The sequence below is a fragment of the Nycticebus coucang genome, chromosome 7 (assembly GCF_027406575.1).
Source record: "Nycticebus coucang isolate mNycCou1 chromosome 7, mNycCou1.pri, whole genome shotgun sequence".
Lineage (NCBI taxonomy): Eukaryota > Metazoa > Chordata > Mammalia > Primates > Lorisidae > Nycticebus > Nycticebus coucang.
The window spans coordinates 47,217,759-47,230,854 of record NC_069786.1 but is presented as its reverse complement, the minus strand read 5'-3'; the positions used below and the strand labels follow the sequence as shown (position 1 = coordinate 47,230,854).

The window sequence follows — 13,096 nt, the reverse complement described above, 5'->3', positions numbered from 1 at the left end:
AGATGACTCACAGGGATTTTTCCTCAGTACGGGAGCAACCCAGAGAAAGAGCAATTTTCTGTTTTGGAAGAGATGTGATTCCTATTGCTATGTGTAAGGACATACAGAAGATTTAGATTTCAAAATGTTTTAAAAAACTGTTCAGAAGCAAAGAAAGTACAAGAGTGAGAGATATTAGGCAAGTTTTTTTTTGAGACAGAGCCTGAAGCTGTTGCCCTGGGTAGAGTGCTGTGGCATCACAGCTCACAGCAACTTCCAACTCCTGGGCTCAAGTGATTCTCCTGCCTTTGCCTCCCAAGTAGCTGGGACCACAGGCGCCCACCACAATGTCTGGCTATTTTTTGGTTGCACCCATCATTGTTGTTTGGCAGGCCCGGGCTGGATTTGAAACCACCAGCTGAGGTGTATGTGGCTGGTGCCTTAGCTGTTTGAGCCGCTGGTGCCTTAGCTGTTTGAGCCACAGGTGCCGAGCAGACATTAGGCAAGTTTTAAGAAAACTGTTAGATAATTTGTACAAAGTAAATGTCTTACATGTGGACTTACCTAATACAGCATTATTTTCTCTTTGTAATTTACTGATTTCCATTCTGTCTGCACTGGGTGTTCAGAAATTGGGCCTACTTGTGTCTGCATTCACACTTTGCTTCCAGGAGCCAGGAGTCATCTGGGTTAATAGAAAATCAGTAACTGAGTTTTGTGTAAAAGAAGCTCTGCATTCCTAGCAGGAGCCTTACCTAGGGAGGGAGAAGTAATTTGGTAACCTCTCCTGGTTTAGTAACAGAAAAAGGATGGGGGCTAATCTTTCTAATTACACCCACCTTAGCTAATGTCACCATCAAATATTTCTACCTGTAACTTTATCACACTTTTAAAAATCACTTTTTCCAACTCGAGGGTTTCTGCATCTTATTCCTCAATTTCTCTCAAATCAATATCAATAACTTGCCTGCTGAGCCTTATGAGGGTGAGCATGTTTATTTACCTCCGTGAAAATTGGACATATGACACAAAGACAGCAGTTACAGAAGAGTCAAAGCCTCTCAAAGTCATGCTCATTTTCTTCCAAATTCTTTTACGTGGATATGGTATTGAATGGAGCTTGAGTACATAAAAAATGAAACCTAAATTTGAATCCCATAGGCTGGAAATTAGGTAAAATTCCATTACATGTGAATAGTTCTAGGCAAGCAATTTGTTACCCTTTATCCTTTAGTGGAATTGATGAACAGGTGGTTTTCAGAAGATCACTCAGTATATTTAGCTTCTGAAATTTGAGCAACACAAGAGCTGATTGGCCACTCTTGCCACATGATAATTCAGAGCCCAGACACCACTCCGGCTCTTGCCTGGGGTTCTCAGGAGGGGAGAGTTAGGAGAGGCTTTGCTGCTGAGGAAATTTATTTGATAGATTGAAGGTAAGGCTGGTTTCTGGCTCTTTTTGTAATGTTCTGTCAGGAGATAGTCCTCAACTTTCCTTGAAGTAGTTTTGAAGGTTTGGGGTCCCAACTGGCGAAATTAGTGATGGAAATGTGGCTAAGAAAGTCTGTAACCCCATCATTACCTTACTAAGGCCCTCTAACTATCTGATAATGTAGACAGTATGATTTAGAGTCAAGTCTTATACTAACCAATGTATTGCTCAGCTGAGTTGGCGCTCTTGTCTAACAATTTTTTTTCATTTCTTACCTTTGATTGTACCTCTCACCCAAATATATTAATATGGAAAAGAATCTATGTGCTATGTTCCTATATTTATCCTGCTCCACTGGACTTGGTTTGCCTCAGGAGTGGCTGTTTCGCTAGCTTAACAAAACCAGCCACCACGGGGTATTGGTTTACATGGCAAACATCTCTGGGCGAAGGGACAGCTGCTTCGAGTCATCATCAACTCGTATGGAGAGTCCTACTCTCTGGCGGCAAACAGAAAAGGCCTTGAGAGATCTTTTTGGTATTTCCTGAATTAGAAGCTCAGGCCAAAGACCTACAATCTTATATGTACTTTCACCAATGCTTTTAAAATGTTGTTATTTTTCAGGGTTGAACGAGCTGCAGAAACAAAAAGAAAAAGCCCGTATGAGCCAATGGTGTTCGGGAAGAGAATAACCCCATTGCCTTGAGGTTTCTACTTTTCTTTTAAATCTATCAACCGATGTGTTTTTACGCGTTCTAATTTGAAGCATAAAATATACTGCAGACGGTGGATTCAAGCAGTGTATTAAGCTAAGTCAGGCCCCTTACAACTTTGGTGCTCTGAGGAAAAATTCCAGCAACTTCTGAAAGCTAAGCTGACCTTCCTTTCCCTAAATGTTTTGCTGGAGAATGTTTTTTCTCCAAGTGTTTAAAAATTTAAATTCTCTGTTCCTTGAGTCCAAACCCTTTCACTTCCTCACCTCAAGTTCCTTTTACAACTTTAACTAAATTGCTCATGTAGAAGTAGAAATGCCCAACATGTTGCAGAGGCCTAAGGAGAAAGAAATTGGAAGCTTCTGTTGTTTAGACCTGTATTTGAAATGCCTTCTCTCCCTTACCCTGCAAAAATAACTAAATTTGTAGCATAGATTAGTTTAAAATTCTATTTTTATAGTGTCACCAGATAATTTCCGTCATGGGATTAGATTCTAATGCATTTTCATTTCATTTTGTGGAATATGAAGTTTGTAGGTGCCGCTACTACTCTGGGAAAATGGCAGATGATGAAGAATATGAGGAGGTGGTGGAGGTAAGAGTCAAGAAAAACCGACAGCCAAGTATTTTGTGTAGTGACAATCAAAGCTGGGTAGGAGAGCTAATCATTTGAAAAAATGCATTGTCTAAGTTCACAAAGAATCATCATTAAAGCGTAAAAAAGGAATATTTTACGTTCAGTTTCACTATAATTACGTGGGATTTAGAATTGAAAGGGAATATCACTGTTTCTCACTTTTGCTTTTCTTTAAACTCACATTTAAAAAAACAACAAAGCATGGAGGTAAAAGTAGGTTTTAATTTGTCTTCTAAAACTACTTTCTTCTCCCATGATCAAAGGGATGGAGGCGATGAAGAAAAAGTCTGTTTGTTAGTGTCTGCCTAGCCACAGAGGAAAAGAGTTACTTCTTATTCTTTGCTTCGACTAGTTGATAATCCATAGGGTAATATGGGCTAAATATTCAGAATAATCATAAATATGAGATTATATTTGTATATATATGCATGCATGTGCACAAAAAATAAATAAATTTATTTATTTACACATAAATAAATTCATGGAGATCACAGGGACAGTCACAGCCACACTTGTCCACCAATTCCATTATATTTACCCAAAGGAGCAAGATCAGCTTCGGCTTTTGAATTTTGAATAAGGACAAAGCCCACCGTAGGTATCTTGAAAATTTTCCTTGGAATTATTAGGGGACATCTGACCCATTTTATGAAGTTGTTAATTGTTACTTTTATATATAATCATTGTGTTTTTATCATGTTTTGGTTTTTTCTCACCAGCTCTTACCTTTAGCTTCACATTCTAGAAATAAAATCTATGGGCTTGGAACTATAATCCATATAAATACATTGTCATGAATCTGAATATGCTTAACAATTACCAATTACTGAGAATGATCTAAAAATGAAAATTTCCAAGTGCCTAAGACACTTGAAGGTGGTTTTGAAAACTTCGTTTTATTTATTTATTTATTTTGTAACTAAAGACTGACACTAACTGAAAGAGCTGCCCAGGACCAAATTCCAGATGATTGTGCCAAACTTTGTTTTTAGAAAATTATTTTAGTGACCAGTTTATATTTAGATGAAAACAATTTTATTTTATTCTATGAATAAAATTTCTTTTATTACAGAAATATACCCAAAAAGCCCCCAGCATGAATCTCATACAATGCCACATTCAACCTCTCTGCCAACATCTTTCCTGTTCAATATTATCACTAGTATATAGTTGACTTATGTTCCCAATGGTTGAAATAATCACTATCAAACACTAACACTATAAATTAAATTGTTTTCCTTATGATGATAACACCAGGAACACTTTTTAGCCTCCAACTTTAATATCACTTGTCCTTCTTAACATAATTGTGTCCATTTGCCACTGGAAATTGTCCTCAGTGCTAGACTTGATTGATGTAACTACATGTCATAAAAATGCAGGGGGTTATTTTTAGGTGTCCCATCCCTGCTATTTTGTTCTCATTACTGCCTCTGGGTCTGACCAGCAGGTGATAAACTAATAGACTGCCCGCCAGAGAGTGTTGAACTGAGGTCCCTTTGATCTCAGAAAAGATCACGAGAATGGGATGATAGCAGATTTGAAAAAATGGTCAGGGTAGAGTCCAGAAAATAGAGAGAAACTAGCTTTAAAAATATATCTCTTAGGGATCTTGGATGTCTGAAATAAAATATTACTGTCACTCTGTCCTCAAACTTGGAAAGAAAGAGAAAGAAGCAAGGATGTACTATCTAATTAGTGGCACAGCTCTAAAAAAAAAAGTGAGATTTGGCATACAAGTTAATGCCAACCATTTGGATAACGTTGTCTTTTTTATAAACTTATTTCTAAGATATATTTACCAATGGTGAGAGTTCAGCAAAGGTAAAATTGGATAGTTCCCCAAGCTTTTACTTGGCTGCTCAGAAAATCCAAAATAGTCGTGAATCTTTCATTTTAGTTGAATATTTCTTGTCAAGACACTGATGGTTTGTGTGACCAGAGGAATGGCTCCATGTGGCATCAGCATCAAACGATCTTTCCTACAGTGTCCAAATGGTGTTTCTCACGTGCTAAAGTCACAACTATAAAAGAGCAAGTCTCTGTCCTGCGAGAGCTTGTGGTTCCTGTCACTACGTATAAAGACACGCAGACAGGATTAGATTTTAAATCTAAAAAAAAGCTCAAGAGCAAAGAAAGCATGGGAACGAAGGACATCAGACATGTTTTATACGATTGTCCCTGAAGGTGACCTATGGACAATTATGAGATAATTTGACGATGACTCACTGGACCAAGGGCAGAAGAAGGGAAACTACAGAGGGAAATTGTGCATCTTGGGGTTTTCTCCTTCCTTCAATACTGTGTATGTTTTGGTGTCAGAGATAAGAAAAATGAAGCAAAAAGTGTTATACATTTTGTTGACTAAGAAAATGAACCAAGTGTTTCATTTTTATCCCTTTTCTGTGTGCCTTGACCGAAAAGAGCCTTTCCTTCTGTTCACCCGGCAAGGCTGGGTGAGGCTGGGGTCAGGATTCCTCTCTCTTTACACATCTGAAACAAAATGTCAGCCAGTTCCTCTCGGCATCTATTTATTTCTGGTGATGTCAGAAGCAGAACAAAAGTAGACTCAGTTTCAGGTCCAGGCTGCGGGCACCTTGGGCCACCAGTGGCAAACTGTAGCCTACCTTTTCCACATTTTGCAGTGAGGAATCTTCTTAATTTCCCTTCTTCCCTTGGCATTTATAAATTTTCATCTTGGCACCCCATTTAGGGCCATGGTACTTTTGCAAAGGATTCACTCATTGCTCCAGAAGAATCTCTTCTTACTTAATAATCAGACAGGTATAGGAACAATTAAGATGTGTATCTTTTGGAGCTTATTATTTCCAGGATGTAATCCATCCAAAACTTTATCCACACTGGGGTTTCTGTTTTGTTTCATTGTTAGTAAACAGTGAGTTCCTCTCTGCCCAGCCCACACACTCGGGATTTTATTATTGCATTCTTTAGTGAGCAACTTCTATGTTGGGGACCATAAGGAAAATTTTTACTTGTCCCAGGAAAAGAGCGTCTCCTGATTACAAACCAGCCTCAGATGCTTTTCTTATCCCTCTGCATCTCTGTGCCCAGGCTGAAGGCACTCACTTTAGCTTTCCTGAAGTGCCACACAGTAATGAACAGGCTCCCTCTCCTACTTCCTGCCCTCAGATACACCCAACCGGCTGAGCTAGTGAAGTAAACTCAGTGGTTCAGCTGAGGCAAAGGAGAGATGACTCTACTTTGGTTCTCATGATAATGCCTTTGTGTTCTATTTGCAGTACTACACAGAAGAGACAATTTACGAAGAGGTGCCGGGGGAGGTAAGGCCCAGCCCACACCTGTGTGACCTACATTCTCAGTAAAGCAGGAGGAGCCTTCTCCTCTCCCAGACTCCCAAGGCTACACAATGGCAAAAGAGATTATTCAAGGGAGGATCATTCATTCCATCTGTGCCCAGAAATTGATGGTTAAAGCACAAACCTTACCTGTTTGGCAAGTTATTCCACTGTTTTTGCTACTCGACATACACAAGAAGACAGGAGATTTCCCCCCATTGCTTATATGACATTTTTTGTGTAGATGATGCTAATTTGGATAACATCAATGGCTATCATCACTCTCTGACTACAGCAAGAGAGATGGCCTTGGCCTTGCGATTGGCACAGGGACCAGCAGTTTTCTTGTGTAGAGTTGTAACTTGTAGGACACTACCTCCACCAGCAGGGATGGTGCTGCCAAGGCCTTGTTCCTGGTAAGGCATTGAAATGCTACTCAGATTTTAGCACATTACAAATTCTGAGATAGCCTTTTCCATAAATATTCCAAATCGAAAGTTTTTTGTTGTCAAGGTAAAATACTTCCATTACACTTTATTTTGTGCATGGAGTTGTTTCTCTCTGAGCATGACAAACAGTGCTATGGATGGTTCGCTGGGAAGCCTGCTCAGAGAACCTGTGACTGTGCGAAAACTAACATCTGTGGATGCTGTGACTTGGTTAGTTTATCACAGCCAATGATGCATTGGTGGTAATCGGCAGAAAGCACCCTATTTGCAATGATTTGACAACCCCACAAGGAGTTTTCGTGGATGTACAATTTCCTTATTAGGTTCTGTCTGCATAATTGATGCTAGAACTCTTCCTTTGTACAGATAATATAAGCTGAGAAGGAAGTGATACTGTGAGATGGTTTGAAGACTTGGGTCCTTGCCTTCTTTTCTTATAGACAGTATTTTTAACCTTGAACTAGACCCAACTTGGAATCTTAGTTTCTTCTACTATAGCCTATTGTAGAAACAGTAATTTCCTATAGAGAACATAGTTAGGACTGTTCCAAAGCTAATTATCCCAGTATGTTGTCACTATTATTCTTGTCCACCTAAGTAAGCATTTATTGGTGTAAATGACACCCCCGGTCACATTAATTAACTAAGTCAAGAGAATGGTAATCTCTTGTGATATTGATGTGATTCACTTTCTAAAGTGCATTTTTTTTGTCTCATGTTACTATGGAGAAAGCCTCAGATGCCTGCAGAACAACCAATCATTTTTCTCTTAGTCATATAAAAGTTGAAGTTAAGAATTTGAGCTTCATCTGATTGTCTTAACCTTTTGTTTCCCAATCTAAGTTTGCTATTACTTTACCTAGGCCATTTAAGAATATTTTATTCGTAATAAAACAAGAATGTTTAAGAATTTTTTATTTTTTTATTTTTATCCTACCTTGAGATATTTGAGTGTCTTTCTGCAAATGCCATTTTAAGGCGATGTTGTAAACTAATAAGGAGTAACCTTTTAACTCCACACAATCTCTAACAATCAGCCTTTAGATTTATGGAAGATAATGCACCTTCATATGGATACAGTGTGTGGTTTCCTGCTTTGGCCTATTTTAGATATGGAGAAGTAACATCAGGAATATAAATATGACTTGGAGTTAATAATACATACCAAGATTGTTTCCATCACAATGTTGAACTGTATGTTAAATTTTCAGACAATAACAACGTTCTATGAAACTACGACAACGACAACATCTGACTATGAGCAACCAAAAATTTCCAGACCAGCACTGGCAGAGTCAGTGTCGGCACAGTCAGTGTCGGCACAACCTGTGTCAGCACAGCCAGTGGTGAGGAAGAAGGTCATCCGGAAGAAGGTGGACCCTTCCAAGTTCATGACCCCATACATTGCACACAGTCAGAAAATGCAGGATCTTTTTAGCCCAGTAAGTTTCAAACAACTTCTACTAACCTGGTTACATTATTGAAAGATAACTGATCTCAACTGACTCTGTTTTGAATGGTGGCTGGATTTTGTTTCTCAGCCTTGTATGAGTCAAAAACTGATTTTGCAAAAATATAGGCTCTTAGGACTTTTGAATTTTCCTTTTATGCAACTCTTCTATGTTATTACAGCATCAGAGATCGTTCTTATTAAAATTAAGGAGATTATTCTTGCAAAATAAGCATTATAAGGCCAATTATAAAGCATTTGTTCGTGTTTAATCACTATTAGTTAGCTCATCTAGAAAAATGAAATCAGAAATGTAGATTTAATTGAAGTCAGTTCATGGATACTACATGACCTATTTAAACATTTATGAGCAGAATAGTCTTTTAAGTAAACTAGCTAACAGTATATAAAAAGATCTCTAAGAGATATATGGTGAAGAAGAGCATGTAGTTTAGAAAAATGAAGATCAGGCTAAGAACTCATTTGAAACACAGGATGGGACTGTTCCACTCCGACTTAGAATAGTGGTTATAATGGCGGCTGAACCATCCAGGAGCCTTAAAACTACTGACGCTCAGGCCACTCTAGTTGAATTTGTCTGGGGTTGGGACCTGTGCACAAAGATTTTTCTGAACTGCCCATGTGATTCTAATGTGCAGCCTGGGCTAAAGACCATTGCTCTGGATGGTCCCTGGTCCTTAAATCTCCAGGAATAGTTCTGTAGGTCACGCTGATTGCCAGCAGATTTAGACCCATTTCTTTCTTTTTTTTTTTTTTTTGTGGTTTTTGGCTGGGGCTGGGTTTGAACCTGCCACCTCCGGCATATGGGACTGGTGCCCTACTCCTTGAGCCACAGATTTAGACCCATTTCAATGGACCTAATTTGTTGATTGTCCACTGTGAGCTGAGGTGGCTCAATGGTGTGTCCTCTGGAGGCTTAGAAAAAGGAAATGTAGCTCCGGGAACACTGGATTATGTAGGGTTAAATTTTATGTCAAAAAGCATCCTGTTGTGGTTGGCCAATAAATATTTGCTTTTCATTAAGTGTTAATTCCTGGAGACTGTCTGGTAAATTTCTAGTTCAGAGCCTTAAAGTGATCTAAGTCTAAGACTTAGGTTACTAAAAGCAAGATTTTCTTGCTTCCTTAAATTGCTGCAGTATTTATCAAGACAGAAATTTTTCCAGTCAGTTTATTACCATAAAATCTCCTTAATTCATATGCTATGAACCTAGAATTTCTGATATTCTGAACAGAATATTGTCAAAGTATTTTTAAAGTGGTTAGTAACTAAGTCAATAGTATAATTTAGGTTGTTGACTACTTCACTCAAGGGTACTCATGAAGCATTTATAATGATAAATTATATACATTATTAAAGCAAGAATTCATTGTGTAGTTAGCTGAAATAATAAGACCACATTTCTTTACAAAATACTCCATCTTTCAGACTTGCCATTAATTCAGCTGGTGTCTCAGCTATCCAGACCACTGAGGTTTAGCTGCAACTTCTGAATTGAAATTTTTTGCATTGTATTAGCAATCAGATCTTTTCAGACTTAATTTCTATATTTATTTTCTAAAATAATTGAGGTTCAGGCTTTTTATACGTGCATCAGACAAAAAAAAATTGAGAGAATCATTTTAGTACATTTCCAAGACAATAGTCTGTAATAAATTTGTGCTGCTCCCAGGATCCAACTATGTTTAGAAAGAACAATTAAGAAATCTATTTTAGTTTTTGCTGAGAGTCAGGGTAGGGGACAAAAAGAAAGCTATTAGAACTGATAATTGTTATAACTTGAAGGATTTTTTTTCTCTAAATAGGGCTGTGTGTGTTGCCTGAAATTTCTGCCACTGTCTTGTCAGGTTTTAGGCTAATATCTGATATTCTTTTCAGAATAAATACAAGGAGAAGTTTGAGAAAGCAAAAGGACAGCCATACGCCAGTACAACCGATACCCCAGAACTTCGCAGAATCAAGAAAGTACAGGATCAACTCAGCGAGGTGGGCTGCATTGCTAACATGAGGAGAGAGACATTTCAAAAATATGCCCAGCACTGGAGATGGAGAGCTTTAAATATGTATAAAAAGAACCAGGAGTCAAATTAATGTGAGCTAGTCCAGAAATCTAAAAAAGCATTGGCCAAAGATTATGTTGCTCTAAATGTGAACCCAGAGAGACGTCTAAAATCATGGGTTAGCAAGTTATCTTAAGAGGAGACTGTGAGACAGAAACTCCAACCCACTGTGGTCCTTTGTGTTTGGAGAGTAGTGAGGCCAGGCAGCCGCAGGCTGGAAATTTAGCCTGGAAAGTAGACAAGTGGGCGCTTTGGGGATCTTCGAAGATCACAGTTTTCTAGCTACAGTGCAGAGAAAGAGTCATTAGCTCAATGTTCTTTGGTTGTAAGATATTCATATGTTTGTGAACTCTAATGACGTGTTATTTCTGCAGGTCAAGTATCGTATGGATGGCGATGTTGCTAAAACTATCTGTCATGTAGATGAAAAGGCAAAGGATATTGAACATGCAAAGAAAGTGTCGCAGCAAGTCAGCAAGGTAAGGCCACGGTGCTGTTGGTGGGAATACTCCATACCATGTGCATTACCTTTGCTGTAGAGGAGAAAACTGGACAGGCCTAATCCTGAACACCAGGCCCCGGGCAGCGTGAACGTAATGCCCGCGTACTCAGGGAAGCTGCGCAGACAGCTGAAGCAGCCGGGAGGAGCTAGGGGTAGACGAAAGAGTCTGTGCCCTGGCTTGGTGCTCATAGCTCAGTGGTTAGGGCGCGGGCCACATGCACTGGGGCTGGTGGGTTTGAACGCAGCCCAGGCCTGCTAAACAACAGTAACAACTGTGACAAAAAAAAAAAAAAAAAAAATGTGGTAGGCACCTGTAGTCCCAGCTGCTTGGGAGGATGAGGCAAGAGAATTGCTTCAGAGTTTGAGGTTGCTGTGACCTGTGACACCACGGCACTCTACCTAGGGCGACAAAGTGAGACTCTGTCTCAAAAAAAAAAGAGTTTGTGCCCTGCCCAGAGAGGTAGCCACAGTTCAGCTCCAGGCAATTGCTATACAGAGTACAGTCCCAGTATCACCAGTGTCTCTTATTTATTTTTCAAAGATGTTGAGGAGCTAAGTTTTTTTAATAAAAAATTTCCATATTTCAAATGTAGACAACTAATTAAAAACATTCTTAAATACAATGCAAAGCAAAAGAAACACATCTGCCTGCAAAATCCAGTCAATGACTGATCAGTTGCACCATTTGAAAGGAATCTATAGGAAATCATAATTTTAGTTCAAAAAATTAGAATTTTCCAACAAAAGGTTACCATTGCAGGGGAAGTAGTATAGGACATTGACTTGATTAATGTTTTCCTAGTAACACACCGGCAGCCATTGTGCAAGGTCCCCCTTGTGTGTTCTTTAAATCCTCGTGCCCTTGGATGGGACATCAAGCCACAAATCCTCTGCTCTTTCTGTCTAGGTTTTATACAAGCAAAACTGGGAAGACACCAAGGATAAGTACCTGCTTCCCCCTGATGCCCCTGAACTTGTCCAGGCCGTTAAGAACACAGCCATGTTCAGTAAGGTAAGAGCCTCTGCTTCCTCTATCATCCTGCCATATAGTTCACAGCGATTCTTGGGAAACGCTTGATAATCTGGAATGCAGTTCCCCATGTGACCATGGGGTGCGAGGTTGGGGGGAAGGAAATCTGGGCAGAGTGATGTAGAGGGTACTTCTGAGAAAGATGAGGGTGGAGAGTGGGGAAGAGAAAGGTGCACCTGAGAACCTGCAGAGAAATCTACAAAGCAATATTTTAAATTTTTCTGTGGACCCTATGTTAGACTTTGGACTTTCCCAGCTACTACTCTCATTAGAGGTTTATCTTGTGATGGAAACTATGTTAAGTGCTTCCTGGTTCCTTACACTTGAACTAGTACTTGTTGCAGGAGGCGGGTGAAGTTGAAGAGAAGAAATGAAACAAAATCAGACACTTCTGCCCCTCTGAAAATAAGATTTGTCAGGAGAAGCAGGACATGCTATTAATAAAAATGACTTGGATCCAATGGAAAGTGGGAGGTTATCTGTGGATTTCACTTACCAAGGCTGTCACCTCGCCCTTGGTTCTTTTTTTTTTTTTGCAGTTTTTGGCCGGGGCCAGGTTTGAACCCACCACCTCTGGTATATGGGGCCGGCGCCCTACTCCTTTGAGCCACAGGAGCCGCCCCTTGCCCTTGGTTCTTTATGTCATTGATGGATGTATTCTAAAGTATGTATGTATTTTGTGTAAGTGTGATCACATAACTTTCTCATAACTTTCCACTCTGTTCTGATTTAGAAACTGTACACTGAAGACTGGGAAGCAGACAAAAGTTTGTTTTACCCCTACAATGATAGCCCAGAACTGAGGAGGGTTGCCCAAGCCCAGAAAGCTCTCAGTGACGTAAGTAAAATATGATGGGCACCACTTAGGTGTACAGAGTTGGGAAAACTTGAATTACAACTTCTGGCCAGGTGTTCACTGCAACTCCTGTTTAGAAAAGACGACATGCCGTGTTGCATAAGAGTACATCTAAAATCAATATGATTATGATATCTAATTTACATTTTATGTTAAATATAATCTAGTCTAACTCTCTCTTGTTGAAGGTGATGAACCTGAGTCTAAGGTCACATGGTCAGTTAGGGGCAGAACCCAGATTTGTGATCCCAATACTCTTTCCACCAGAGTGTGCGTCCTTCTTTGCTCTGGTTGGAGGGGTTCTGTGACAACAGAGTGGCATTTAAAAAAATACTATTAGGTTGTAATTGGGTTATAGCTTTCATGTGAAAGCCCTAAATTAGTTTCATAGTAGGGCTGAGTACATGGGGTACTTTTTCTTCCATTCTTGAGATATTTTACCTAAGAATAGGGGGAAGGGGAAAGGGAGGGGAGGGAGGTGGGAGGTGGGTAGAGGGAAGGGGATTGGTGGGATTACACCAGCGGTGCATCTTACAAGGGTATATATGAAACTTGGTAAATGTGGAATGTAAGTGTCTTGGCACAGTAACTGAGAGAATGCCAGGAATGCTATGTTAACCAGTGTGATGAAAGTGTGTCAAACGGTCTGT

At 39.5% G+C, this 13,096-nt stretch overlaps 1 protein-coding gene across 16 annotated transcripts in view; it reads left to right on the top strand.

Moving 5' to 3' along the window:
* The first annotated feature begins 1,337 nt into the window (after positions 1-1,337).
* NEB (nebulin) overlaps positions 1,338-13,096 on the top strand; it is a 256,677-nt gene continuing 244,918 nt past the window's right edge. For 7 of the 16 annotated variants that reach the window (XM_053596347.1, XM_053596356.1, XM_053596354.1 and 4 more), the window contains exons 1-9: positions 1,357-1,415; positions 2,036-2,118; positions 2,655-2,719; positions 6,022-6,063; positions 7,739-7,969; positions 9,877-9,984; positions 10,433-10,537; positions 11,468-11,572; positions 12,324-12,428. In XM_053596347.1, coding sequence (XP_053452322.1) covers positions 2,684-2,719; positions 6,022-6,063; positions 7,739-7,969; positions 9,877-9,984; positions 10,433-10,537; positions 11,468-11,572; positions 12,324-12,428 — 732 coding nt within the window. In that variant the 5' untranslated portion in view covers positions 1,357-1,415; positions 2,036-2,118; positions 2,655-2,683. Of the gene's footprint in view, positions 1,416-2,035; positions 2,119-2,654; positions 2,720-6,021; positions 6,064-7,738; positions 7,970-9,876; positions 9,985-10,432; positions 10,538-11,467; positions 11,573-12,323; positions 12,429-13,096 lie in introns of all 16 variants that reach the window. The other 9 variants (XM_053596360.1, XM_053596358.1, XM_053596350.1 and 6 more) reach the window with 3 other exon arrangements.